Source organism: Cervus canadensis, chromosome X (assembly GCF_019320065.1).
Source record: "Cervus canadensis isolate Bull #8, Minnesota chromosome X, ASM1932006v1, whole genome shotgun sequence".
Classification (NCBI taxonomy): Eukaryota; Metazoa; Chordata; class Mammalia; order Artiodactyla; family Cervidae; genus Cervus; species Cervus canadensis.
In genome coordinates, this window is record NC_057419.1 from 5,624,624 (window position 1) to 5,652,122 (window position 27,499).

At 53.6% G+C, this 27,499-nt stretch overlaps 1 protein-coding gene and 1 long non-coding RNA gene across 5 annotated transcripts in view; one reads left to right on the top strand and one right to left on the bottom strand.

Moving 5' to 3' along the window:
* Positions 1 to 4,066: 4,066 nt before the first annotated feature.
* LOC122434355 (granulocyte-macrophage colony-stimulating factor receptor subunit alpha-like) overlaps positions 4,067 to 27,499 on the top strand; it is a 29,448-nt gene continuing 6,015 nt past the window's right edge. The window contains exons 1-11 of the mRNA XM_043457619.1: positions 4,067 to 4,920; positions 8,390 to 8,483; positions 12,634 to 12,779; positions 14,625 to 14,751; positions 14,868 to 14,997; positions 17,290 to 17,474; positions 19,086 to 19,219; positions 21,057 to 21,080; positions 23,008 to 23,143; positions 24,025 to 24,118; positions 26,067 to 26,148. Coding sequence (XP_043313554.1) covers positions 8,417 to 8,483; positions 12,634 to 12,779; positions 14,625 to 14,751; positions 14,868 to 14,997; positions 17,290 to 17,474; positions 19,086 to 19,219; positions 21,057 to 21,080; positions 23,008 to 23,143; positions 24,025 to 24,118; positions 26,067 to 26,148 — 1,125 coding nt within the window. The 5' untranslated portion in view covers positions 4,067 to 4,920; positions 8,390 to 8,416. The remainder of the gene's footprint in view (positions 4,921 to 8,389; positions 8,484 to 12,633; positions 12,780 to 14,624; positions 14,752 to 14,867; positions 14,998 to 17,289; positions 17,475 to 19,085; positions 19,220 to 21,056; positions 21,081 to 23,007; positions 23,144 to 24,024; positions 24,119 to 26,066; positions 26,149 to 27,499) is intronic.
* LOC122434365 lies at positions 13,367 to 25,249 on the bottom strand. 4 transcript variants are annotated; one of them, XR_006267347.1, is made up of 4 exons: positions 24,255 to 25,249; positions 23,946 to 24,109; positions 18,017 to 18,131; positions 17,481 to 17,628 (listed from the first exon to the last, which is right to left on the bottom strand). It is a non-coding gene; the product is annotated as an uncharacterized LOC122434365 (long non-coding RNA). The 4 variants fall into 4 exon arrangements; XR_006267350.1 differs by lacking the exons at positions 17,481 to 17,628; positions 18,017 to 18,131 and adding an exon at positions 13,367 to 13,455; XR_006267349.1 differs by lacking the exon at positions 18,017 to 18,131 and having other exon boundaries at positions 17,481 to 17,601.

A 27,499-nucleotide genomic window follows, 5' to 3' on the forward strand; every position in this document is an offset into this window, starting at 1 on the left:
ACAGGCAAATAGAGATGAAAGATATAATAGGTAGATAGGGATGGTAGGTAAATAGGTAGTAGAGATGATAGATAAATAGGTAGACACATAGGCAAATAGAGATGATAGGTAGATAGAGATGATAAATAAATAGGTAGAGAGATCAGATAGGTAGGTAGACAGGCAAATAGGTAGTAGAGATGATAGATAAATAGGTAGACAGGTAAATTGAGATGATAGGCAGATAGGTAGATATAGATGGTAGGTAGATACAGATGATCGATGGATAGATAGACAAATAGGTAGACAGACAGATAATCGATATGTACACACAGATGATAGATAGACAAATGGGTGGACAGATAGATGGACAGGTAGACAGAGATGATAGGTAAGTAGACAACAGGTAAATAGGTAGATGATAGAAATAGATAGAAAGATAGATATAGATAGATAGGTAGGAAGAGATGATAGCCAGATAGGTACATACAGATGATAGATTGATAGATAGACAAATACCTAGGCAGACAGATAGATAGGTAAATGGAGATGATAGATGAATAGAAAAATCGGTAGATCAATAGACAGGTGGGCAGAGATGCTAGATAGACAAATAGGTAGATAGATAGGTAGATAGAGGTGATAGATATGTAGGTAGAGATGATATATAAATAGAAAAATAGGTAGATCAATAGGTAGATAAAGATGATAGAGATGATAGATACATACATAGAGATGACAGATAAATAGGCAGATAGATAGGTGAATAGAGATGATAGGTAGTTGCAGATGATACATTGATAGACAAATAGGTAGACAGACAGATAATCGATAGGTAGATACAGATGATAGACAAATAGGTAGATTGAGATGATAGATACATAGATGGAGATAACAGATAAGTAGGTAGACAGATACATAAATTGAGATGATAGGTAGATACGGATGGTAGATAGACAAATAGGTCATTAGGTAGATAGAGATGATGGATACATAGAGATGATAGATAGATAAATAGGCAGATAGGTGAATAGAGATGATAGGTAGGTAGATGCAAATGACAGATTCATAGGCAAATAGGTAGACAGACAGATAATCGATAGGTAGATACAGATGATAGACAAATAGCTAGATCAGTAGATAGGTAGAGATGATAGATAGACAAAGAGGTAGACAGATGGATGGGTAGATAGAGATGATAGGTAAGTAGACAGTAGGTAAGTAGGTAGATGGTTGACAGCTATAGATATATCTAGGCAGACGCATAGGTAGGTAAATTGATAGGTAGATAGATAGTTGGTAGATGATAGAGATGAGATGTAAGCTTTGGATAGACAGATTTATATATGTGTGTGTGGATATATGTACATATATATATAGATGTAGATAGGGAGAGGCAGAGAGAATCTTATATAGCTGACCCTCCAGACCTATAAGGGCAGAACCCAGGGCCGCGGAGGGCCAACTGAAGATAGATGTACAGATATCTGTCTATCTATAGAAAGAGATACAGCTACACATATCTATTTGGAGAAAAGTAGACACATATGGTGATAGATATACATAGGGATGGAGAGACATTTATTTCAAGGAATTGGCTCGTGCGATTGTGGGGCTGGTGAGTCTGAAGTCCACAGGTCAGGGGGCCAGGCTGGACACCCAGGCAGGAGTTGACACTGCCGTCTGGTGACAGAATTTCATCTTCTCTGAGGAACCTCAGTGTCTGCTTTTAAAACTTCACCTGGAGTTCTCTGGTGGTCCTGTAGTTATGACCCACCGCTTCCAGTGCGAGGGGTGAGGGTTCGATCCCTGGTCAGGAGAACTAAGATCCCACATGCTGTGCAGTGTGGCCAAATTTAAAAAAGGAGAGGAAGAAGTCCCTTCACCTGATTAGACGAGGCCCACCACCACATGGAGCTTCTTCTCTTTGCTTCAACCCCCTCATTTAAAAAAAACTTCACCTGATTAGATGAGGCCCACCACTACATGAAGCACTTTTTTCTTTGCTTCAAGTCCCCCTCCCGACACTTTTTTTTTAAAAACCACTTCACCTGATTAGACAAGGCCCACCACCACTGGAGCCTCTTATCTTTGCTTCAAGTCCCACTCCCAACACATTTTTTTAAACGCTTCACCTGATTAGACAAGGCCCACCACCACTGGAGCCTCTTATCTTTGCTTCAAGTCCCCCTCCTGACACATTTTTTTAAAAAACCGCTTCACCTGATTAGACAAGGCCCACCACCACTGGAGCCTCTTATCTTTGCTTCAAGTCCCCCTCCCGACACAATTTTTTTAAAAACCGCTTCATCTGATTAGACAAGGCCCACCACCACTGGAGACTCTTATCTTTGCTTCAAGTTATCTTTGAGTCACACCTACAAAACCTGTGCCCAGCCACCCCCTAGGCACGTGTGTGAATGAATGGGGCTGTCATCTGGACAGATGGACACATGAACAAACCACCCCAGGAATATGTACACCACATCCCAGCTAAGAGCAGTGTCTCACTGTCAATGTATTGGAGTCGGAAATGGCAACCCACTCCAGTATTCTTGCCTGGAGAATCCCAGGGATGGGGGAGCCTGGTGGGCTGCCGTCTATGGGGTCACACAGAGTCGGACACGACTGAAGCGACTTAGCAGCAGCAGCAACTGTCCGTGGTGACAGTATCCATGGTAACTGTATCCATGGTAACAGATACACTGCCTGCCTACTGCAGGATGTTCATAGCATGGAAGTCACGGGAAAATAGGGGAGGGTGGAGGAGAGGTCCATGGGCGCTCTGCCTCCTGCTAGGTGTATGTAAAAAGCCAAAAATGTGAAAACAAAAAAAGAAAAAGTCCATTTGTAATAATCCACCTGCCAATGCAGGAGACATAGGAGAGAAGAGTTAGACTCCTGGGTCAGGAAGATCACCCGGAGGAGGGCATGGCAACCCACTCCAGTGTTCTTACCTTAGAGAATCCCCCGGGACAGAGGAGCCTGGCGGGCTGCAGTCCACGGGGCGGTGAAGAGTCAGACACGGCTGAGCGAATGAGCACATAGCGAGCAGATGAAATTATTATCGAAGCCAGGAGGGGGAAGATAAGCAGCCGGTATCTACAAAGCGTATCAGGGTCTTCTGCAGCAAAACCGGGTCCCGGCCGACTCTCTCTTTTAGGTGATGAAACCCAGAAGTTAAGACAGAAAAGGGAGACTTCAGGAAATGTCACTTGTGGGCGGACCGCAGCACAAACTGAGTCACCGCCGACTTGCACTGTTTCCGGCTGTATCTAGCGTGTCTCTCTGTCTCTCTCTCTCTCAGACAAGCCCCCAGCGGCCGTGGCTGACTGCTTAGGGCCTCCGGGTCCCGGGGAGCCCCGTCTCTCTGTCTGTCTGTCTATCTGAGACATGGGGGGATGGCCTATGCAGTGGGTGGTGCCTGCTGGCTCCGGGGGCCACGCTGGGCATCCCCGGTCCTCCCATGGGTGTTTGTGCCGGCTCAGAGGTGGAAACGGGACATGGACTCGCAGATTCATGGCATCCGCGCCTCCTCTGTCTCCTGCCCCTGAGTCTGGTCCCACACGTGATCCCGCAGGGCTAGGGTAGGTCGCACCCTTGGGGGCCTTTGATTCCTGCCACCCTGGAGCCTCCAGGGCCAGAGCAGCCGTCTTCCAATCACAGCTTCATCTACTTCTGCCTCCCTGACTACACCTTTGACCATGGGGCTCCCAACAACTGGAGAATTCTTCAAGGGATGGGAATACCAGACCACCCGACCTGCCTCCTGAGAAACCTGTATGCAGGTCCAGAAGCAACTGTTAGAACCAGACATGGAACAACAGACTGGGTCAAAATAGGAAAAGGAGTCCGTCAAGGCTGAGTACTGTCACCCTGCCCATTTAACTTCTATGCAGAGTACATTATGCGAAATGCCGGGCTGGATGAAGCACAAGCTGGAATCAAGGTTGCCGGGAGAGATATCAATCACCTCCGATGCGCAGATGACACCACCCTTATGGCAGAAAGCGAAGAAGAACTGAAGAGCCTCTTGATGAAGGTGAAAGAGAGTGAAAAGGTTGGCTTAAAACTCAGCATTCAGAAAACGAAGATCATGGCATCCGGTCCCTTCACTTCATGGGAAGTAGATGGGGAAAGAGTGGAAATAGTCTGGCAGGCTACAGTCTGTGGGGTCGCAGAGAGTCGGACACAGCGGAGTGCGTCACGGCAAAGGGGTGCGAGTCATTCCTTAGGGAGAGATGGCCTGAATGTAAGTCAGCTCAGTTCTTCCCTCCCTCCGCCCCCGGGGCCCCTGGGGGACACAGACCCGGGCAAGAGCCTGTCCCAACCTCTGGCAGCGCTTCCGAGCTGAAAGGGAGCCAGCTCCCAGTGGATCCAGAGGATGTTCTGAGGAGAAGCCAGTTTCCCGAACACGGGGACACAGATCCAACACCCCGGTGACCCCTGACACCCCGCCACCCCTGACCAGAACATGCAGGAAAGCCAAGTGGCCATCTAGCCCCCTGCTGCTAAAAGAGGAACCTTGGGAGGTTGATTAAACAAAAAAGAAAAAAAAAAAAACTGAGAGGCAGGCTACTTGCTTGAGAGGGAATGTGGACTGTGTTATGACATTTCCTGTTCCTTGAGATGATGATAACAGCTAGCTGGTCACTCAGAGATGAGGAAGGCTCTGCTGCTAGGAGATTATTTAAAGAGAGAGGGAGAGAGAGAGAGCGTGTTCGTGCGGAGGACCAGATTCAGCCGTACCTGCCATACCTGTCCCCCGAATCCTACATCCGGAAGGGCATTGGGGGCACTCCCCCCTTGGGGAGCCTGCTACTCAGGTGTCTGGCACTGTCCAGACTGCCCGCCACGTACCCCGGGCAGGCAGGACAGCGGCTCCAAGGAGCCCCGGATTCGGACAGTTGGGCGAGAAAGATCCAGCAAGTTGACGGACCGGTAAGTGGACGTCACCCCCATCTTCAGGGGGGCTTGCTCTGGCCGGTAGGATCCTCTGACCACGTGGGCTTGTGATGGGACGGGAGATCGGAGTCCCAGAGAGACGGCCTCACCCCGGGGGAGGCTGGAGAAAGAAGCTACCAGGGAGAAAGTCACGCCACCCGAGCTTCGGGAAGGGAAGGGTGTACACTGGGTCTTCTGCGTTTCCGACTGACGTGGCGGGGAGTCATCGTCTGTTAGGGTCCGATTCCTCTGTACGCCGTGTTATCTGCGTGCATGCTTGGTCGCTCGGTCATGTCCGACTCTTTGTAGCCCCATGGACCGTAGCCCGCCAGGCTCCTCTGTCCCTGGGCTTCTCCAGGCAAGAATACTAGAGTGGGTCGCCATGCCCTCCTCCAGGGGATCTTCCCGACCCAGGGAGCGAACCTGGGTCTCCTGCCTTGGCAGGTGGACTCTTTGCTGCTAGCATCACCTGGGAAGCCCGCGCTATCTACCTGTGAAATATTTCCTTTGGGGGTGTCTTTAAGCTATGAAGTCCTCAACGGTTTTGTTCTCATGGGACAACACGCACGGGACTGATTTCCACTCCCATCCCCTTCGGTCTCGCTGGGGACACAGACCCTCAATGGGGACATAGCTCCCTCTGATCTGGCTCCCGGTGACACCCAGCAAGGGCGTGGGGGGGGCAGGTCTCTCCCCTGGGAAACACAGAACTAAGATCACTTTCACTCCAACCTCATGAAACTTAACAGAAGTGGCGGGGAATGTCAGCCTGTGTTCAAAACCAAGCGAAGCTTTTTTTTTTTTAACCTCCTGACTGCGTGGCTTGTCAGATCTTAGATCGACCCCAGATGCTCTGCAGTGAGGGTGCGGAGTCGTCATCGCTGGACCGCCGTCAGATTCCCCCGGGAAGCCTTTCCGTGCCTTTCGCTGCAAAGCATCTGGGAGCCAGGTGGGGATGTTTAGGTTCCTTTGGTAGAGAAGCAAATGGCAGGCCACTCCGGTATTCTCGCCTGGAACATTCCCCGGATGGAGGAGCCTGGCTTACTACAGTCCACGCGGTCGCAAAGAGTCGGTCATGGCATAGTGACTCAGCACGCACTCACACACGGGGCCCGCAGGAAGAAAGTGGGTGGGTACCAGACCCAGTCCATCTCCAGAACTCATTCCATGACGTTTCCTAATTTTCCGGGAGGTCAAGATGCTGGGGTTACGTTTCAAAGCGTCCCCGTCGTGACTTAGAGATACAGATGGAAAAAAAAAAACAATCCAGATGGAGATGTCTGTCCACGGATAAGAAGTGATGGGCTTCCCTGATGGCTTTGTGGGTGAAGAATCTGCCTGCCAACACAGGAGACACAGGAGGCGTGGGTTCGATCCCTGGTCTGGGAAGAGCCCCTGGAGGAGGAAATGGCAACCCCCCTTCCGGTATTCTTGCCTGAAGAATCCCATGGACAGAGGAGCCTGGTGGGGCTACAGTCCCTGGGGTTGCAAAGAGTCGGACACGACTGAGCCACTAATCAGAAAAGGTGAGGGTCTAGGACTTTGCTGTTTGCCCAGTGTCTAAGACTCCACATTCCCAATGCAGGGGGCATGGGCTCCATCCCTGGTCAGACTAGACCCCATATGTGGCAGCTAAGACACAGCTCAACTAAATAAAGGAGAAGGAAAGAAAGAAGGAAGGAAGGAAAGAAATGAGCGTTTGCAGTAAATATAACCCTGGAGGCAGTTGACATCGTGGAGACGTGTAGGAAACAGGCGGTGGGTGAGGCGATGATGGTCAGAGTCATTGCAGGGAACCTGCGCACACACGCGCTGACGGAACACGTGGGCAGAGCTGACACCTCTCCAAACGCTGGGACGTTGCACGAGATTCGGCCACAGGAAGCTTTCGTGGAAAAGGACGGCCGTGGGCGTGCGGACCGCGTGGATAAAGAGCCCCACTCCTCGTGGACAGAGTCTGTTAAAACGGAGACGGCACAGCCGTTGCGCACCCTCCCCCGCCCCGACCACGTCCTGTTCCTCCCCGCCCACCAGGGAAGAGGCGTCCACTTTGCAGGCACGCTGTGGTTTCCCGAAGCCCTGTCCCTCCCTGCCTCAGCCTGTCCTAAACAGGAAGACTTCTGGCTCGCTGCTGAGACACGGGGCAGAAAGGAGGCCACCCCAGATATGGAGATGAACTTGTCTCCAAAGGGTGTCGGCAGCCGCCTCCCAAAAGGAGCCCAAATGCCGAGGGTCCTTGCGCCCCATGTTGTGGGTGGCCTCCTGGCTGCTATCGCCTCCTCCTGCAAAGGTGTTTCATTGTCAGGCAGGTCGCCTGCAGCTTCCCTCCTGATCACCTCTGTGCAACCAGCAAGGAAGTGCCCATCTCTTTGTGTCCGTAGAGTCGTGAAGATATCAGGGGAAAAAAAAAAAAATCTACTCAAATGCACCAAACCCAGCCCTGTAATCACCTAACATAAAAAGAACCTCCATCAGAATATTCTAGAACTTCTTACAGACTTTTTTTTTTCTTGCTGCCCTGGTGAAAGAAGCCGTTTTTTCAAAGGAGAGGTAAGTGTTTAGGAGGCAGCTGACCTTCCCAAACCATGGTTTATCCCCTAGGTTGTTGCTGGGAGTGTTCCTACCTGCAGGGGCCTTTGTGAGCAGAAGAAAATGAAAGAACCAGGGTGACTGAACTCAGGGACAGACAGTTGCCTCATGCCCCAAAGTGGATGCTGTGGACCCAGCATCCTCATCATACATCCCTTCTTTTCACTGTGGGTGTCACCTCCCCAGACCCTCACTGACCACTTAGGAGAGGATCAGCTTAAGATAATATTGATTAGCCACTCCCAAGTATACCTCTGAGCAGCAGTAATGTGGACCAGTGGAAGAGGGCTGAAGGGAGAAAAATAGGTTGGGCAGAGCCCAGAAAATATTTCTTTAATCCCAGTTTGCTGAGACTTGTCATCATGAATATGTGTTAAATTTTTTGATGCTGTGGATAGAGTTTGGAACAGAATTTAAAGGGGGATCTCATGTTGATGTATGGCAGATGCTAGCACAATTTTGTAAAGCAACTATCTTCCAGTAAAAAATTTTAGAAAAATGGAATCTGATCGTGCCAGGTTACCCAGAGGTGTACAAGGAGGATGGTAACCTCACACTGTACTCTGATGGAATATTGCTGACCAAATAGGGACATTTAGACAAACCAAGAACCCTTCAGAGGGGTGGAAGGGGTGAGGCCACCAGTGAAAAGAAGGGATATGTAATGAGAAGGCAGGTCCATGGCAGCCACTTTGGGATACGAGTCAACATTGTCTGGCCCTGGGCTAAGTGCCTTGGGCCTACCATTTTTCTCTACTCACAAAGGCTCTGGCAGTCAGGTTCTGATTCCCAACGACTGCCTGAAGGTTGTGCTAAGAAGGAAGTTCTCCTGCCTTGATTGGAATCCATTTTCTGAACTGCTGTCTCCTCTTTGGAGGTTTAGGTCCAGCTTGAGGTCTGAGGCATGGTGGTCCTGTTGGATTTCGTAAGCCTCCTGGTACTCCTGAACTCAGCATGCTCCACGGTCCTAGGTAAGTGCCAGTAAGTCTTCCAACGCTGGGGAGTCCATGCTGTGGTGGGGGCTGCCGCCCTCCTAACCCCTGAAAGGGCAAAGTCTCTCATGACCTGGAGTCCCTCCCATCACTGCTAGGTGAAGGGGGTCTTCTTGCAAATCATTCTAGAGGTGGATACCTTTATCATTCAGCAGAGTCAGGGACTTGGAAGTGAGGGAGAGTCCTACAGCTCCAGCCCCAAACCCCAAACTCAGCTGGAATGTCAGATTTGCTGCCTATATTAGGGTGGTTGTCATTAAATCACTCAGTTCTGTCCAACTCTATGCCCCCATAGACTGCAGCACACCAGGCTTCCCTGTCTTTGAAAATCTCCAAGAGCTTGCTCAAACTCATGTGCATTGAGTCAGTGATGCCATCCAACCATCTCATCCTCTGTCGTCCCCTTCTCCTCCTGCCTTCAATCTTTCCCAGCATCAGGGTCATTTCCAATGACTCAGCTCTTCCCATCAGGTGGCCAAAGTACTGGAGCTTCAGCTTCAGCATCAGTCCTTCCAGTGAATATTCAGGGTTGATTTCCTTTAGGGTTGATTGCTTGATGTCCTTGCAGTCCAAGAGACTCTCAAGAGTCTTCTCCAGCACCACAATTCAAAAGCATCAATTCTTCAGCGCTCAGCCTTCTTTATAGTCCAACTCTCACACCCATACATGACTGCTGGGAAAACCATATCCCTGACTAGACAGACATTTCTTGGCAAAGTGATGTCTCTGCTTTTTAAGATGCTGTCTAGTTCTGTCATAGCTTTTCTTCCAAGGAGCAAGTGTCTTTTAATTTCACGGCTGCAGTCACCGTCCGCTGTGATTTTGGAGCCCAAGAAAATAAAGTATGTCACTGTTTCCATTTTTTCCCCATCTGTTTGCCATGAACTGATGGGACCAGACGCCATGATCCTAGATTTTTGAATGTTGAGTTTTAAGCCAGCTTTCCATCATTGAAAACGAAATCCCCTGAAAATCCCCGGGAAGCCTCTGTGTGAAGCAGGCAGAGACATAAAACAATCTTCTTGTGAAATAAGACCAGAACCAGAATTATGCCCGCTAACGAGATCACTCAGATGGAAAGACACCTCACCCCATGACAGAACCAAGTCCAGCATGTTACCTGATATGAGAAGCTCCAATAATTTGGACACCTGATGCAAAGAGCCGACTCATTGGAGGAAAAAAAAACTCTGAAACTGGGAAAGGTTGAGGACAGGAGGAGAAGGGGATGACAGAGGATGAGATGGTTGGATGGCATCACTGACTCGATGGACATGAGTTTGAGCAAGCTCTGGGTGTTGGTGATGGACAGGGAGGCCTGGTGTGCTGCAGTCCATGGGGTCGCAGAGAGTCGGGCACAGCTGAGAGACTGAAGAACCCATTACCTCCGGTGGGTTTGCCATTTGGAGGTTCCGGGCTGCAGCTGGGTTCTCTCCTCCTAGGAAACTGGGGAGGTTGGCACAGCTTTCTTCCAGGGTCACCTCTGGCCAGAGCTTTTATTTAGCCAGTTAAAAGATTTATATGCATCTGCAAAGGTCAAGCAGGGAAAAGACAAGACGAGGTGGGGTGGGTGGTGAGAATGTCTTCGTTTAGGGCAGGCTTGTCCTGACAGGAGGTACCTGTCCAGCACCAGCTTCTTCACTCCAGCCCCCAGCTCAAGGGGGAATCTGTGGGACAGCACATCACCGCCCACCCACCCACTCACACACACACATACACACACACACACACACACACACACACACACACACACACACAGCTCACCCATCCCCTCCTGCATCCTGAATGCCCAGAAAGGGGAAACCGCTCACTTAAACCAACACATCATACCCTGCCCTTGCATCCACGCCGACAACACGGAGGGGTCTGGCTCCTACGTATCCTCTCCAATGATTATCTTCTGGTTCTTCAAATCATTACTAGAGGTGGACATCGCTATAGCACCGCTTCTCAGGTGGCGCTAAGATAACCCGCCTGTCAATGCAGGAGACGTTAGAGGCTTGGGTTCCATGCCTGGGTGGGGAAGATTCCCCCGGAGGAGGGCATGGCAACCCACTCCAGTGTTCCCGCCTGGAGAATCCCAGGGACAGAGGAGCCTGGCGGGCTTGGCTCAGCACGGCACACAGCTGATCTCATGGGGGTGGCTCCGCGCTTCACCGAAGTTTGGATTTGGTCCCTCTGATGACTCAGGGCGCCCACCATCTGTCAGGCACTCCTGGGTGTCCCTGCGTTGTTCGCATTAAAAGAGCTCGCTTAGGTATTTCCCCGGAGCTGCAGTGGTTTAGGACTCCCCCTTCCGATGTAGAGGGTGTGGGTTCAATCCCCTGGTTGGGGAGCTAAGACCCCCACCACGTGCCCCATGGCCAAAAAGCCAAACGTAAAACAGGAGCAGTGTTGTAACAGATTCGATAAAAGACAGGAAAAAAAAAAAAATGGTCCACATCAGAATAAAATAGCTAATTCCAGAGAAAGACAAATACTGTGTGGTGTCACTTATATGTAGCATCTGAAAAGTACAAGGAACTAGTGAATGTCACAAAAAAGAAGCCTACTCCCAGGTATAGCAGACAGATTAGCGGTTCCCGGTGTGGAGATGGAAGTGGGGCGGGGTGCAAGATAGGGGCAGGGATTTATAAGAGGCGGGAGATCAAACTAGGAGGTATAAAACAGATAAGACATAAGGATGGGTTGCAAAATGCAGGGAGTATATCCCATATTTTATAATACCTGTAAATGAATTACATAGTACCTTTAGAAGTGGTGAATCGATGTATCCTACTTACATAGTCACAATTTGAAAGGTTGCTGCCGAACCAAGAAAAGACTCCGGGATTCTTGGCCTCCGGAGGAGAAGAATTCAATCCGGGGCCAGAGACGAGGTTCAGAGCTTCTGTGTCACAAAGCTTTATTCCAGTGTAAAGGAGATGGAGAAAACTTCTGAGAGAGGCATCAGAAACGGGCAGAGACAGTGCCCCCCTACTAGTCTTTAGCCGGATGTTATATGGCTACTAGCAGTCTGCTAATTAAAGGAAGGAAATGTCTCAAGACGCAGAGAGCGTCATCAGGCCTTTCACCCACAAGATGCATTTTGAGATAATCTGGGCACCAGGTGAATCATCCTGGGCCATAACACCACTGGCATGCATCTTGAAGAAAGGCAGATTCCCATACAAATAGGTAGTCTCATTAACGTAGATTAGGAGAACAATATCTGAGTATAACACATTGGTTTGTCAACTCAGCTCTGAGCCTTTAGGCGGAACCGACCTGAAGACAGAGTCTGGGGTAAGTGCAGAGCACGTTAACATAGCTTAAGACAAACATTTCCGTGAGAAAAATGCATGGGCTAGCTCAAGATTTGACAAAGGTTAAGTTCAGGTGGAACCAGGGGTCACTCTGGCAACACAGCCTTTTAGGAGGAACCTCTTTTTAAATGTGTATAGAGAAGGGAAACAAAATATACCGCTAGTTTGTCTCCTCCTGCCGCTTAGGAGAGAGAGAAAAAATGTCTCACACGGGCAGCCTATATCCTCTATTCAGAGACCCCTGTCATTCCTGCCTGTTACCCTCTCAATATTATATACATATATTCTACATATTGTACTTTCATATATTGTGTTACATTTACATTTATATTTACTTATATATAAATATATGTATTATCTGTGTTATAAATTATATTATATGATATATTTAACATAATATACAATATATGTTATATAATATAGGAAATAACAGAATTAATAATATATATGATACATAAATATAGATATGCATTTATATATACATTTATTTATATATTATAATATAAACATGTTTATATACTATGCATTTATTTATACATTATAATATATTCATATAATATATTTGTGTGTTGGTGGAGGTTTAATCGCTAAGTCGTGTCCGACTGTTGTGACCCCGTGGACTGTGGCCCGCCAGGCTCCTCTGTCCCCGGGATTCCCCAGGCAACAATCCTGGAGTGGGCTGCCATGCCCTCCTCCAGGGGATCTTCCCGACCCAGGGACCGAATCTGAGTCTCCTGCCTTGCAGGCGGATTCTTTTCCGTCTGAACTACCAGGGAAGCCCTGATTCTCCCTAACTGTCTTTTCTGTTCTGTTTTTAATTACAGCAGGGGACACGGAATCTCCTATTGTAAACGTGACGCTGGATTCAAGGAAAAAAATATTAAGCTGGAATACCCGGGGAATCGTGACTCGGCAAACATGTGCGATCATCACGCCTCTCGATCCCGATGACATCAGCCCCAGCCTACAGGTGGGTGCTCAGGGCTCACGTCCTGTGGGTCTCTCCGCTCCTTGTCAACCTTGAATTTCCTTGTAAAAGGCCTCTTGAGCCTCTCACTCTTTAATATTCTTGGCTGGGAGGAAAACATATTTCCTCCATCTTCTTAGGTTCAGTGACTGGGGTCTGCAGATGAACTGGACAAAAGCCAGATAACTGGGAGAAAAAGCATCCCAGTTTATTCACTTTTTCTTTTTTTTTTTTTTTGTTTTTGGCCACACGGTATATGGCACCTTAGTTTTCCTACCAGGAATCAAAGCCACGGCCCCCCACAGTGCAAGTGCGGAGTCTTAACCATGCATCACCAGGGAAGTCCCGACACTTCTAATTTTGACATAAATGAGGCTTCACAGAAAAGAAGTGATCGGACTAGGGGGTTTGTGTGGCTTTTTTTTAAAAAAGGTAATAAATTACAAAAACGTGAGAAGACAAAGAAAATGGGATTTGGGTTTCTGGGGCTGAAAAATAGTGGGGAAGTGACTAAGAAATATGTAAGGAAACTAATGGAAGATGAAGATTGTTTTAAGTTCCGTAAGTTCCTTCAGTTAAAGTTCCTCTAACTTCCTTAAGCTCCTTGCGGTTAGGACTCTGGGCTTTCACCGCTGTGTTCAATCCCTGGTGAAGGAACTGAAATCTCACAAGCTGCCTGCTGCAGCGTAAGAAAGAAAAAAGTTATTTTATGAGGTCACCTTGAAGCTACTTCCCCATCTAAGTGGTAAAGATCCACGTCCTCAATCCCACATGCATAAGACAGGATGTTTATGCCACCTTCACAAGGGGACATCTATGCCTGCTTTTGTACAGAGAGCAACCGGTTCTGCATTTATTGATTCTTCACTGCCTTTAGCTCTGAAAAATCTTTATGCCAAAGTGGCATGTTTTGGGATCCCCAAAGCATTAATTTCAAAAGGTACATACACCCCAATGTTCACAACGGCACTGTTCATGATAGCCAGGGCATAGAAGCAACCTAGGTGTCCCCTGACAGATGAATGGATAAAGAAGATGCGGTATGTATATGCAATGGAATATTACTCAGCCATGAAAAAGAACAAAGAGATGCCATCTGCAGCTACATGGATGGACCTGGAGGGTATTATGCAGAGTGAAATACGTCAGACAAAGGCAAATATCGGATGATATCATTTGTACGTGAAATCTAAAACATACCACAGACTAGTGAATATAGCCAAACAGAAGGAGACTCACAGATGCAGAGACCAAGCTTGTGGTGACCAGTGGGGAGAGGGAAGTGGGAAGGGGAAGATAAGGGAGAAGGAGTAAGAGGAACAAACTACTATATGATTCAATAAGCTACCAGGATATATTACGCAACGCAGGGAATTGAACCAATATTATATCGTAACTAAAAATGGAGCGCTTGCATGCATGCTAAGTCGCTTCAGCCGTACTCAAGTCTTTGCGACCCCGTGGACTGTAGCCCAGCCAGGCTCCTCTGTCCGTGAGATTCTCCAGGCAAGAATACTGGAGTGGGTTGCCATGTCCCCCTCCAGGGGATCTTCCCGACCCAGGGATTGTACCCGGATCTCTTGCTTCTCCTGTGTTGGCAGGAGGGTTCTTTACCACATAGCGCCACCTGGGAAGCCCCGAAATGTATTTTAGAACCTTTACAAATTGTGAACCGCACTGTTGTCGAGCTGAAACTAATCTCACATCGTCGGCACTAAAAAAGGACGTCGGTCCTCGTGAGCGTCCCCCACGCTACCCCGAGTCGCTGGAACTGTCTCGGGATTGAATCCAATCGCAGGGAGCCCACACCACGAGCTGTCCATTTATTCTCGCTTCTGCCCCTTACAGGTCAGAAACAACGATAGCTACTTCTGCACGTTTCCCAACGCCGTCCTGCACCAGGGGGCCACGCTGACCGTGAACGCCACCTCTGAGGGCCGGGAGTTCTCGCACCAGCTGACCTTTACGAACCCAGGTGACGCCTCCCCGGCCGCTGGGCACCTTTCCTAGGGTGCCCGGCGTCCACGTGGCGGGCGAGGCGCTGCGGATGACTCGGCCTACCGTGAGGAACCGGCTGTCTTGTCTTCCCAGGCAAGGAGGGCTCCGGAGCCCAGAACCTCTCGTGCGTCATCTACAACATCCGATTCATGAACTGCAGCTGGACACCGGGCCCGGCCGCCCCTGCAGACGTGCAGTATCAGCTCTACACATGGATGTCTCTGTAAGTCTGGCTGCGGTCCAGATGCGGAATGCTGGGTGAGCCACGGGCGTGTCCCATGGTGCAAGGACCCATGGGGCCCTGGTGGTGATGCTGGGTGAGCCGTGGGCTCCCCCATGGAGCAGAGACTCACGGGGCCCTGATGGTGATGCTGGGTGAGTCCTGGGCACCCCCCCATGGAGCAGCGACTCTCAGGGCCCTGAGGGTGATGCTGGGTGAGCCCTGGGCCCCCATGGAGCACAGACTCACGGGGCCCTGATGGTGATGCTGGGTGAGCCCTGGGCCCCCCCCCCCATGGAGCAGAGACTCTCAGGGCCCTGATGGTGATGCTGGGTGAGCCCTGGGCCCCCCCCCCATGGAGCAGAGACTCTCAGGGCCCTGATGGTGATGCTGGGTGAGCCCTGGGCCCCCCCCCCCATGGAGCAGAGACTCTCAGAGCCCTGATGGTGATGCTGGGTGAGCCCTGGGCTCCCCCCCATGGAGCAGAGACTCTCAGGGCCCTGATGGTGATGGTGGGTGAGCCCTGGGCCCCCCCCCCATGGAGCAGAGACTCTCAGGGCCCTGAGGGTGATGCTGGGTGAGCCCTGGGCCCCCCCGCCCATGGAGCAGAGACTCACGGGGCCCTGATGGTGATGCTGGGTGAGTCCTGGGCACCCCCCCATGGAGCAGCGACTCTCAGGGCCCTGAGGGTGATGCTGGGTGAGCCCTGGGCCCCCATGGAGCACAGACTCACGGGGCCCTGATGGTGATGCTGGGTGAGCCCTGGGCCCCGCCCCCCCATGGAGCAGAGACTCTCAGGGCCCTGATGGTGATGCTGGGTGAGCCCTGGGCCCCCCCCCCCATGGAGCAGAGACTTCTGCACGGGCCCTGAGGGTGATGCTGGGTGAGCCCTGGGCCCCCCCGCCCATGGAGCAGAGACTCACGGGGCCCTGATGGTGATGCTGGGTGAGCCCTGGGCTCCCCCCCATGGAGCAGAGACTCTCAGGGCCCTGATGGTGATGGTGGGTGAGCCCTGGGCCCCCCCCCCATGGAGCAGAGACTCTCAGGGCCCTGAGGGTGATGCTGGGTGAGCCCTGGGCCCCCCCGCCCATGGAGCAGAGACTCACGGGGCCCTGATGGTGATGCTGGGTGAGTCCTGGGCACCCCCCCATGGAGCAGCGACTCTCAGGGCCCTGAGGGTGATGCTGGGTGAGCCCTGCCCATGGAGCACAACTCACGGGGCCTGAGGTGATCTGGGTGAGCCTGGGCCCCCCCGCCCATGACAAGGCCTCTCAGGCTGATGGTGATGGTGGGTGAGCCCTGGGCCCCCCCCCCATGGAGCAGAGACTCTCAGGGCCCTGAGGGTGATGCTGGGTGAGCCCTGGGCCCCCCCCATGGAGCAGAGACTCACAGGGCCCTGATGGTGATGCTGGGTGAGCCCTGGCCCCCCCCCCCATGGAGCAGAGACTCTCAGGGCCCTGAGAGTGATGCTGGGTGAGCCCTGGGCCCCCCCCCCCCATGGAGCAGAGACTCTCAGGGCCCTGGTGGTGATGCTGGGTGATCTGTGGGCTGGGCCACAGTCCGAGGCCTCAGTGGAGTTTTGCTATGCTTTGTCACTCACTCAGGTCTGACTCTTTCCGACCCCTCGGTCTGTAGCCCACCCAGGCCCTCTGTCCATGGGGCTCTCCAGGCAAGCATACTGCAGTGGGCTGCCATGGCCTCCCCCAGGTGATCGGATGCCAAATGCTGGGTAACACATGAGCCCGTCCCATAGTCCAGAAATGTTTCTTTTCAGACTGGAGGACATCGATCTATGATGTCCAAACCCCCAGGGAGAAAAGCACCCATCTCCCTGACTCCTTCATGTGGCTGGTCGCTCCAAGTTGTCAGTCCGCCTGTGGGTCTGAGAGTGTCAGGAACTGAGCAGTGTTGTATTATTTTTTAACAACTGAAGCATCGTTCAAACTGAAGTACAACAGCTTCAGGTACGTAGCATGCCCACACACACAGACACAACATATATATATATATATGTGAGCTTTCCAGGTGGTGCCAGGGGTAAAGAACCCTCCTGCCAATGCAGGACATGTAAGAGACGCAGGTTTGATCCCTGGGTCGGGAAGATCCCGTGGAGGAGGGCATGGCAACCCACTCCAGTGTTCTTGCCTGGAGAATCCCACGGACAGAGGAGCCTGGCGGGTTACGGTCCAGGGGGGTCACAAAAGAGTCGGACACGACTGAGCCCCTGAACAAGAAGAACCCCAGGAGGATACACACCGCTTAGCTGTTCCTTGACGTCTTTTCTGGACGTCACAGGCACGGAAACGTGTCCGAGTGCGGCCACTACATCCCTGACTCGGCCGGGACGCGCGTGGGCTGCCACTTCGACGACCTCGGCGAAGGCCACACCACAGACGATTACTTCTTCCTGGTGAACGGAACCAGCAGCGACACGGACATCCAGTTTTTGGACTCTCCTCCCGTGAACGGCCCGAGGCTGGGTAAGACGGTCGCTCACTCCCCTTGTATTGCTCTGCTCCTCCGCCAGCCGTCTGCTTCATGGCGTTCGCATTTGTCTCAGGGCTCTGGAGGCTGTGCGTTGCGTTCCAGAGCTGGCCTCAGCAGGATCTAGATTAGGGGTGAAAGACCCTGATGCTGGGATAGATGGAAGGCGGGAGGAGAAGGGGACGACAGAGGAGGAGATGGTTGGACGGGCTCACCGACTCCATGGACACGAGTTTGAGCAAACTCCGGGGGACATTCAAAGACGGGGAAGCCTGGCATGCAGCAGCCCACGGGGATGCAGAGAGTCGGACACGGCTGAGTGACTGAACAGCCACCACAGATGTAGAGAGGGTCATAACTCTCCCTTGGGGTGGGATGTGTATGCTTGCGTCGCACGTGAACAAAGTGGGCTGACGGACGCAGTCTTGGAAAGGAATTCCTGTCTGTGTTGGGGACCTAGTGTCCTTCTGGGGGACGCTCCCACATCACAGAGTCTGGTTCCAGACAGACCATTCGTTGGGTTGGCTCGTGTGTTTACCTTGAGTTGGGCACATGAGTGACTCCACGCGTGTGTGTGTTTAAGTCCCTCCGTCGTGTCTGACTCGTTGTGGTCTGCAGAGAGCGTGGAGGTGTGGAAGACGGTGTGGAAGTGTCTCAAAAAAAAAAACCAAAAAAATAGAACTAAACGTATGACCCAGCAATTCCACTCCTGGTTATATATCTTAAAAAATAAAAACACCAAACACACAAGACTGAAAATACTAGTTCAAAAAGATGACGCGAACCCCAATGCTCAAAGCAGCGTGGTTGACAATTGCCAAGATAAGGAAGCCATCTAGGGGTTCATTACCTGGTGAATGGAAAAAGAAGATGTAGTGCATATATACAATGAAATGCTGTGCTAACTCACCTCAGTCATGTCCCACTGTCAGCGACCCCGTGGACTGCAGCCCGCCAGGCTCCTCCGTCCATGGGATTCTCCAGGCAAGAGTACTAGAGTGGGTTGCTGTTTCCCTTCTCCAGGGGATCTTCCCGACCCAGGGATGGAACCTGAGTCTCCTGCATTGGCTGGTGGATTCTTAAACATCTGAGCCACAAGGGAAGCCCAGTGACTCCCAAGAGTTGACACCAAGTCTTGCTGCTTGGGTGGTCCATGTAGATGCTGGGGGAGTTTACTTCCCGCCTGTAGGGTGTCCCGGAAAAGGCGAGGGATGTGCCCGGAGAACTTTCTCCGAATGGCAACCCACTCCGGTATTCTTGCCTGGAGAAGCCCCACAGACAGAGGAGCCTGGCGGGGCTACAGTCCACCGGGTCGCAGAGAGTCAGACACGGCTGAAGCAACGTAGCTCGCATGCCAGCATCTCCAGCGAGTCTGAAGGTAGAGGCAGAGGGCGGGGGAACCCGGCCAGGAGCGGACAAGCCCAGGACGCACGCTCAGCGGGCCTGAGGTTTGGCTTCCTCAGGATTCAGGGTTTTATGTCCGGCTTTGTGCAACGACACAGAAATGGGTCCAGGTTACGGGGGACGTCCTTCCGCTGCCTCGCACCCACTCGGCTCCTGTGGGTTGCAGGTGTGTAACCCTGCTTCCTGTTTGGGTCTCTTCTCAGAAAAGTATAACCCGCCCGCGAACCTCACCGTCAAGGACAACGTGTCCCATTACGTGATTCGCTGGGACGCCCCCGCCATCAGATACAGCCTGTCCAATAGCGTCTTGTGTTACGCGCTGGATATCCAGAAGACGGTGAGGACCTGGACCTTCCTGGGGGAATAGGACTGCCTCTCCTCTGCTCCTCTCGCTTTGGGGCCCACCCCCCGCCCTCACACACACACTCGGAAGTCCCTCTTTGCCTCCCGAGTCTCTTCTGTGATGCGTCCTTTACTGTCTCTTTGTCCTCAAAGTGCCGCTCATTCCTCTTAAGATTTTTTGTTTTATTTTTGGCTGCGCTGAGTCTTTGTCGCTGCACGCGGACCTTTTTCTCTAGCTGCAGACAGCGGAGGCTGCTCTCTAGGGTCAGTAGTTTTAATGCTCAGGCTTAGCTGCTGCAGGACACGCGGGGTCTTCCTGGACCCGGGATCGAACCCATGTCTCCCGCGTCGGCAGGCGGAGCGTTAACCACGGACCCTGCCCCCCCAGGGAAGTCCATGCTCATTCATTTTTGCTGACGTTCACTTACGAACTGCTGTTTGTTGTTTGTTTGTTTTTTTCCTGTCGTCGACAGTGTTGGCGGTCGTACCTAGGAAAGCGGTTTGCGGCGCCCTAGGTCATAAAGAGGAGAAGGCAATGGCACCCCACTCCAGGACTCTGGCCTGGAAAATCCCATGGACGGAGGAGCCTGGTGGGCTGCAGTCCATGAGGTCGCTAAGAGTCGGACACGACTGAGCGACTTCACTTTCACTTTTCACTTTCATGCATTGGAGAAGGAAATGGCAACCCACTCCAGTGTTCTCGCCTGGAGAATCCCAGGGACGGGGGAGCCTGGTGGGCTGCCGTCTACGGGGTCACACAGAGTCAGACACGACTGACTCGACTTAGAAGCAGCAGCAGGTCATAAAGATGGTGTGTGTGTTTGAGTCTCAGGGTTTCGTGGTTCTAGCGGTTCCGTTTAGGGCTTTCATCCACGTCTGCTGTCTGCCTCTCTCCCTCCCCGCTGGAAGGCAAGTTCTCTCAGAGCAGGGGCCCCAACAAAAAACAAATAAATCTACTTTCATTCATTCCCGCACGGAGCTCACATACCAAAAGGTAGCATCTTTCCTTCCAAGATGGAGAGAGGAAAGGCTAGAAGAGGAGAGAAAAAATGTGTTCCTTCTTTTTCTTTTTGGCTACACATCTTTTGTGGTCTGCGTTCCCGACCAGGGATAGAACCCTTGCCCTCAGCAGTGGAAACACAAGAGTGCTAACCGGCAGAACACCAGGGCTGATGTTGTTCAGTCAATCCTTGGGTCAGGAAGACCCCCTGGAGAATTGCATGCACAGAGGAGCCTGGCGGGCTACAGTCCACGGGGTCACAGAGAGTCAGACACGACAGAAGGATGAACACAGCCCTAAGTTTGGTAAAGAATCCACCTGCCCGTGCAGAGATACAGGCGAGGTGGGTTCCATCCCTGGGTTAGGAAGCTCCCCTGGAGAAGGAAATGGCAACTCACTCCAGTATTCTTGCCTGGAGCATCCCATGGAGTCGGTGACTCAGATGGTAAAGAATCTGCCTGCAATGCAGGAGACCCGGGTTCGATCCCTGGGTCGGGAAGATCCCCTGGAGAAGGAAACGGCAACCCACTCCGGTCTTCTTGCCTGGAGAATCCCGTGGACAGAGGAGCCTGGCGGGGCTACAGTCTCTGGGGTCCCACAGAGTCAGACACAAGTGAGCGACTTAGCACTCACTCCCAGAAGCTTTCTGCTTTCAGCTTGATAACAGAAACTCCGAGGAGCCTCTTTTAAATCGCTGCATCTGTGGAATCTCAGTTATCTCCAGCTTAAAATAACCTTCACAGCCCTCCTGGGATTCCCAGGGGGGTCTCTCGGTGGTGGACAAAGCCGAAAAGACAGGCACTTACATCTCTCCTTTGGTCTCTCTTTACAGGGCAGCTTTTCTAAGAGAGAACCCGTAAGTATGGCTTCCTTTCTCTGCTGCATCCGTGGTTGGGTCATAGATGCTCAAGAGTCCTGCCCTTGGCGGGCAGGGCGCTCAGCTCAGCCCTGGGTCCCTCTGTGCCCACGTTTCGGGGTCACCATGCTCTGGGGACCGATGGAGAAGTTGTAGTTTCCCAGACGCCTCTGACTCAGCTCAGGCAGCCTGTCGTCACCCTCCTCGTGGACGGAATAACATCGCGGTCCCAAATGGGCCTCCTTGCTCCTGAGTCCACACTGCGTGAGCTCAAAGGGTCCCCCGAGAAGTCAGGTCTGCCTAGAACTGCGCTACAGGACTTTATTCAGAAACGGGGTCTCTGCAGACGTGATGGAGTGAAGGGTCTGAGATGAGGCCCTCCTGGATGGGGGTGGCCCTAAACCCAGGGACAGGTCCTTATAAGACACAGAAGAGGAGAGACACGGACACAGAGGAGAAGCCACGTGGAGACGGAGGCAGAGACGGGAGGGAGGCGGCCACCAGCCCAGGGACGGATGCCTGGAGCCCCCAGAAGCTGGAAGAGGCGGGAAGGACCCTCCCCTGGAGCCTCTGCATGGAGCTCAACCCCAGATCCTTGTGGCCACTGGGCGCCCCCAGGCCAGGCCCCCCTTTCCTAACTGACCACCCAGCCTCTCCAGACGTGCAGGTCCCAGGAGAGCCCCAGAGGGCGTCCAGGGACTGCCAGGCTCTGACCCCCAGCCGTAGGAAAAGGACTGTCCGGTGTCCGCATGTGGGAGAGGCGTCCACGGGCGTCCGGGCCTGGCTGTGCCCTGCACGTTCCTGCCCTATCCAGAATCCTGTGTGAGAATCCTTTCATTTTTTTTCAACAGTTTTTTTTTTTTTTAAGTATTTTTATTTGTTTATCTTGGCTGTGCTGCGAGGCATCTTAGTTCTCAGGCATCTTAGTTCTCAGGCCAGGGATTGAACCTGCATCCCCAGCCGTGGAAGTGCAGAGTCTTAACAACTGGACCACCAGGGAAGTCACCCCTCTGTGTAGACTCGGAATAACTGCAAGCCCACGTCCCAAGGGCACGGGGACCCTGCAGGAGGAATGGACGCAGACGGACAGCCGAGAGCCCTGATCGTTGTTGTTCAGTCGCTAAGTCGTGTCCGACTCTTTGCGACCCCATGGACCGCAGCATACCAGGCCTCCCTGTCCATCAACAACTCCGGGAGCTTGTTCAAACTCACGTCCATCGAGTCGGTGATGCCATCCAACCGTCTCATCCTCTGTCGTCCCCTTCTCCTCCTGCCTTCAACCTTTCCCAGCATCAGGGTCTTTTCCTAAGAGTCAGCTCTTCACATTAGGTGGCCAAAGTATTGGAGTTTCAGCTTCAGCATCAGTCCTTCCAATGAACACCCAGGACTGACCTCCTTTAGGATGGACTCGTTGGATATCCTTGCAGTCCAAGGGACTCTCAAGAGTCTTCTCCAACACCACAGTTCAAAAGCATCAGTTCTTTGGCGCTCAGCTTTCTTTATAGTCCAACCCTCACATCCATACATGACTACGGGAAAAACGATAGCCTTGACTAGACAGACCTTTTGTTGGCAACAAGATATCTCCACTTTTTAATATGCTGTCTAGGTTGGTCACAACTTCCCTTCCAAGGAGTAAGCGTCTTTTTATTTCATGGCTGCGGTCACCATCTGCAGTGATTTTGGAGCCCAAGAAAATAAAGTCTGCCACTGTTTCCATTTTCTACACACCTGTTTGCCATGAAGTGATGGGAGCCCCAGATGCGAGCTGGCAAAGCCCCTTCAGGCCCCCACAGTGGGCTGGGAAGGATGGACCAGAGGCGGCAGGTCCCCTGTGCTCTCAGCTGTCAGGGGGCACACCCTCCGCCTTCTCCGCATTTCCAGTCTGGTATTTGTGGCCGTCACACAGTCCTCTTTTCTTTCAAAGGTTTTTCTAAGCAGACAACATAAAAACGAGTACAGACTGCCCAGCTCTGACGTGAGAGGAGAGCACACCGTCCGCATGAGGGTGCAACACGTGCAGTTTCAAATCTGGAGTGAGTGGAGCTCCACGCACCGTTTCGGTGAGTCTCCCAGAAATACCCGTGGATGCTGACATGTGCCTGGGGGGGAATAGGAATGACCTTTCCTTTGTTGTCCAATCCTTTTTTTTTTTTTTTGACAGTTTCTCTTTCAAACCAGTTCACCTTCATTTTTGTTGTTCAGTTGCTCACACACACCTCTTTCTCTCACCCTTGACATTTCACAGTTACGCATTCATTCCTTTGGCTATGCAGTGCAGAACTGAAAGTTAATATTCACTGACAAGGAAGGCATTGTGCAGTATTAATTGTGCCTTTGTGGAGAAGTAATTGGTGCATCATCTTTTGAGAGTGGCAAGGGGGGAGGCGGGGAGATTTGTTGTTTAGTTGCTCAGTTGTGCCCGACTCTTTGAGACCCCATGGATCGCAGCACACCAGGCCTCCCTGTCCATCACCAACTCCTGGAGCTTGCTCAGACTCATGTCCATTGAGTCAGTGATGCCATCCAACCATCTCATCCTCTGTCGTCCCCTTCTCCTCCCGCCTTCAATCTTTCCCAGCATCAGGGTCTTTTCCAATGAGTCAGTTCTTCGCATCAGGTGGCCAAGGGATTGGAGCTTCAGCTTCAGCGTCAGTCCTTCCAATGAACATTCGAGGTTGATTTCCTTTAGGATGGACTGGTTGGGGACAGCGATATACAGTGTGGTGTGGTGGGCACAGGATCCCAGAAGAATAGACTCTTTGGTGCCATCCTTCTCAAATCCCTGGGTCCCTCTGTCTGGAAGCACCCCCTCCTCCTCTCCAGCCCTGGTCCCCCACCACATCCCCCCCTGTCGTCCGATACCTGGGATGGGCAGGCAGGGCTGGTGTGTGCAAAACGGAGCGCCCAGTCACGCCTGACCCTCTGCGTGTCTGCCCGCCAGGCGTCCCCGAGAAGAATTTCCTGATGGTCTCGATCGGGCTGGCGGTGGGGGCCGCGGTTTTGTTTGGCATGGCCGTGATGTTCCTCTGTAAAAGGTAAGACACACACACCCCCAAATAAACTCAAAAACTGCATGTCAGAACCCACACATAAAAGAGCCCACGCCTGTCACTGCAGCCCCGTGGAGTGGCCAGAATCCCAGGCTCAGAATGCAGCGTGGAGGCTGCTCACCGTGGAGGGCTTGGGAACACGGAGTGGCTGTTATTAAGGGGCCCGTGTTTCGACACCGGTCTGTCGTGGGGCCGAGTCACGGCGCAACTTAATTTTCCGGTGTTCCTGCGGGTTGCCTGTGTAGTGCCAAAGACACTCTTGATTTTGTGCCGGAAGGAGTGAACTTTAAAGAGAGGCTTCCAAGAGAGAGGTGAGGCCAGGTGTCTCTGCAGAGAAGACAAACCTGTGCGGAAGATGGGTCCCGAGCACGCGGCCGGGCCAAGCGAGCGCCCCACTTGGGCGCAGTCCCTGGCGTCACGATCCAGAAATGCCTCCCCCGGGGAAGGCGGTGGAGGCCGGCTACGGCCACAGCCGCCACACGGGGGCGGCAGCGAGCTGCAGGCCCGTTTCCAAGCCCCGGTGTCTCAGTGTCCGAGGACCAAAGGCGGGAGGAGAAGGGGGCGACAAGAGGATGAGAGGGTTGGATGGCATCACCGGCTCCACGGACGTGAGTCTGAGCAAGCTCGGGGAGATGGTGATGGATGGACAGGGAGGCCTGCCGTGTGCGGTCCACGGGACCGCAATGAGTCAGGCACCGCTGAACTGAGGAACAAAGGGCCGGACTCTGGCCCGAGGGGAGACCCGGGCTGTGTGGCGTCAACCTCAGCTGCAGACGCAGGCTCTGTCCCCTTCCCTGGCTGCCTCCTCACACCTGCGCAGGTGTACTGAAAGCCAGGTGACCCCCCACCCCCCCGGAGTGTCCGGAGAACGGCCGCCCGTAGGAGACCCAGGGCAGAGGGCTGCAGCGGAGGGCATACGGAGGGCAATTGAGGCCGTTTTCGTATCCACGCTGGATGTGTCTGGAACGTTTCATTCACAAGGACTGGAATCAGTGATGGGGTGTCTCGGGGCGCGCATATAGAAGGCGGTCTGTGAAGACAGACGGGGGCTTCCCAGGTGGGCCTAGTGGGAAACAACCCACCTGCCACGGTAGGAGACGTAAGACATGCAGGTTCGATCCCTGGGTCGGGAAGATCCCCTGGAGGAGGGCATGGCAACCCACTCCAGTGCTCTTGCCTGGAGAATCCCGTGGACAGAGGAGCCTGGCGGGCTACAGTCCGCGGGGTCGCAAAGAGTCGGATATGACTGAGCGCCTTAGCGGGCACGCACGCATGCACGCACACACACACACGCACACGCACGCATGCACGCACAAGAGGACAGAGGCGTCCTGGTGGTGTTTGTATGGCATCCAGGAGGCTTTGGGGCCTGGAGAGGGGATACTTGAGGGCGCTCAGAGGGGCTTGGGTCCCTGGAGGGTCTTGAGGTCACATGCTCGGCGAGTTTGCGCCGACAGGCTGGTGGGGTGTCTGGAGCCAGGCACGTCCCGGTCCCGAGGCCGCCTGCCTCTGGGTTTCTGCTCTGGCCGCAGCTAGGGGCCTGGGGTCCAGGGCGCCTCGCTCGCGGGGGACAGGGTCGCCTGTCTCGGCTGTCTGTCCTCGCGGGCCCACCCCGCAGACGCGGTGTGGCGGGCAGCTCCGTCGGGCGGTGAGCGGTCCCCAGGACGCCTGGCCTGCCTGCCCAGACCCATGGGGGCGCCCTGAGCACCGACCCCCCAGCTCGGGAAGGTGGCCAGTGCCAGCCACGTGGGCACTGGTCCTCACCGCGCCCCAGACGAGGCGGGAGAGCTCTCGGGGCAGCGCGTTCACCCCTGAGGCTGGCCGCGCCACACGCAGAGCCGGCCTCACCACGGGGCCGGGGGCACTCGGACAGGACAGGCCCCCTCGCAGCGCTGAGGCTGGGCCGCAAGCTTCTCTCGTCTCTTCCCGCCAGGTTCTCCCTGAAGAAGAAGCTGTTTCCGCCCATCCCGCGGGTGAAGCAGGAACTCGCGGGCTCGTTCCTGGCCAGCCTGGAGGTAAGCGAGGCTGCCTCCTGGGCGCCGCCTGGGCTCGGAGACTGGCGCTCGGAGACGCGGGGGTCGCGAGCATGCCGGGGGTTGAAGGCTGGCTTAGGGCGGTCAGTGCCGCCAGGAGGGGAGGGCAGGGCAGGGCAGGGGAGAGGAGGGGGGAGGGGAGGGCGGGGGAGGGGGAGGGGCCGAGGGGAGGGGAGGGGCGTGGAGAGGGAGGGGAGAGGCTTAGGGGAGGGGAGGGGCGTGGAGGGGAGGGGAGGGGCCGAGGGCGTGGGGGGAGTGTAGAGGGGAGGGGTCTAGGGGAGGGGAGGGGCCTATGACAGGGAGGGCGTGGAGGGGAGGGGCCTAGGGCAGGGGAGGGGCGTGGAGGGGAGGGTTGGGGCGAGGACAGGAGGGGTGTGTCGGGCAGGGCCGAGGGCTCATGCAGCGGAGGGGACACGGGTGTCCAGCTGCCTGCACCCACAGCGGTTTCTGCAGCGAAGTAGAGAAACCGCCACAAGCCGACTTATCTCCATGCGGGGAAACGGCAGGGCTTGGTTTTTGTCCCGGTCTGGGGTCGCCACGGAAACCGCGGTGCGCTCACCTTGGGCTCTTCCAGGAGTGGCATCTGCGAAGACCGCATTTCCGATCCAGGCTCCCCGTGTGCGCTCCTGGGTGGAAGCTGAATTTCGGCAGGAGGGCGCCAGTGTGACCCAGGAGCTCCCCCCGACCCCCCACCCACTCCCCCACCCCGCGGTGGCTGGAGGCAGGGACCCTCCCGGGAGCAGCTCTGCGCCCCTGACTTCATCTCCCCATCCGCCACACGTACCTCTGTCCCCGTAAGAAAGCAGAGATGCCCCTAAAGCACGGCCCGTGTTCTGAGCCCAAAGCCATTTCCCTAGGAAGCCTCCTCCCCGAAAAGTTCCAGCTTCCAGTACCCCTGGGTTTCCTCGGTGGGGCCCACTGACCCCAAAACAAGCGTTTTGCGTTTCTTGATCTGTGCGTTACCGTGGTTCACTGTGGCTAGCGCTGTTGAGACAATGAGATGAAGCCACATATGGTCAGCCACCCGAGCCTCCCTGCGGTCCCATGCTGACGTCACCCCTCTGCCCTGCACATGCGTGCATGCATGTTAAGTTGCTTCAGTGGTGTCTGACTCTGTGTGACCCCATGGTCTATAGCCCCACCAGGCTCCTCTGTCCGTGGGATTCTCCAGACAAGAACACTGGAGTGGGTTGCCATGCCCTCCTCCAGGGGATCTTCCCCACCCAGGGATTGAACCCAGGTCTCCCACATTGAAAGGCGGGTTCTTTACCACTAGCGCCACCTGGGAAGCCTCCTGCCCTGCACAGGCGAACCCCAGGTCCTTCAAATGTGC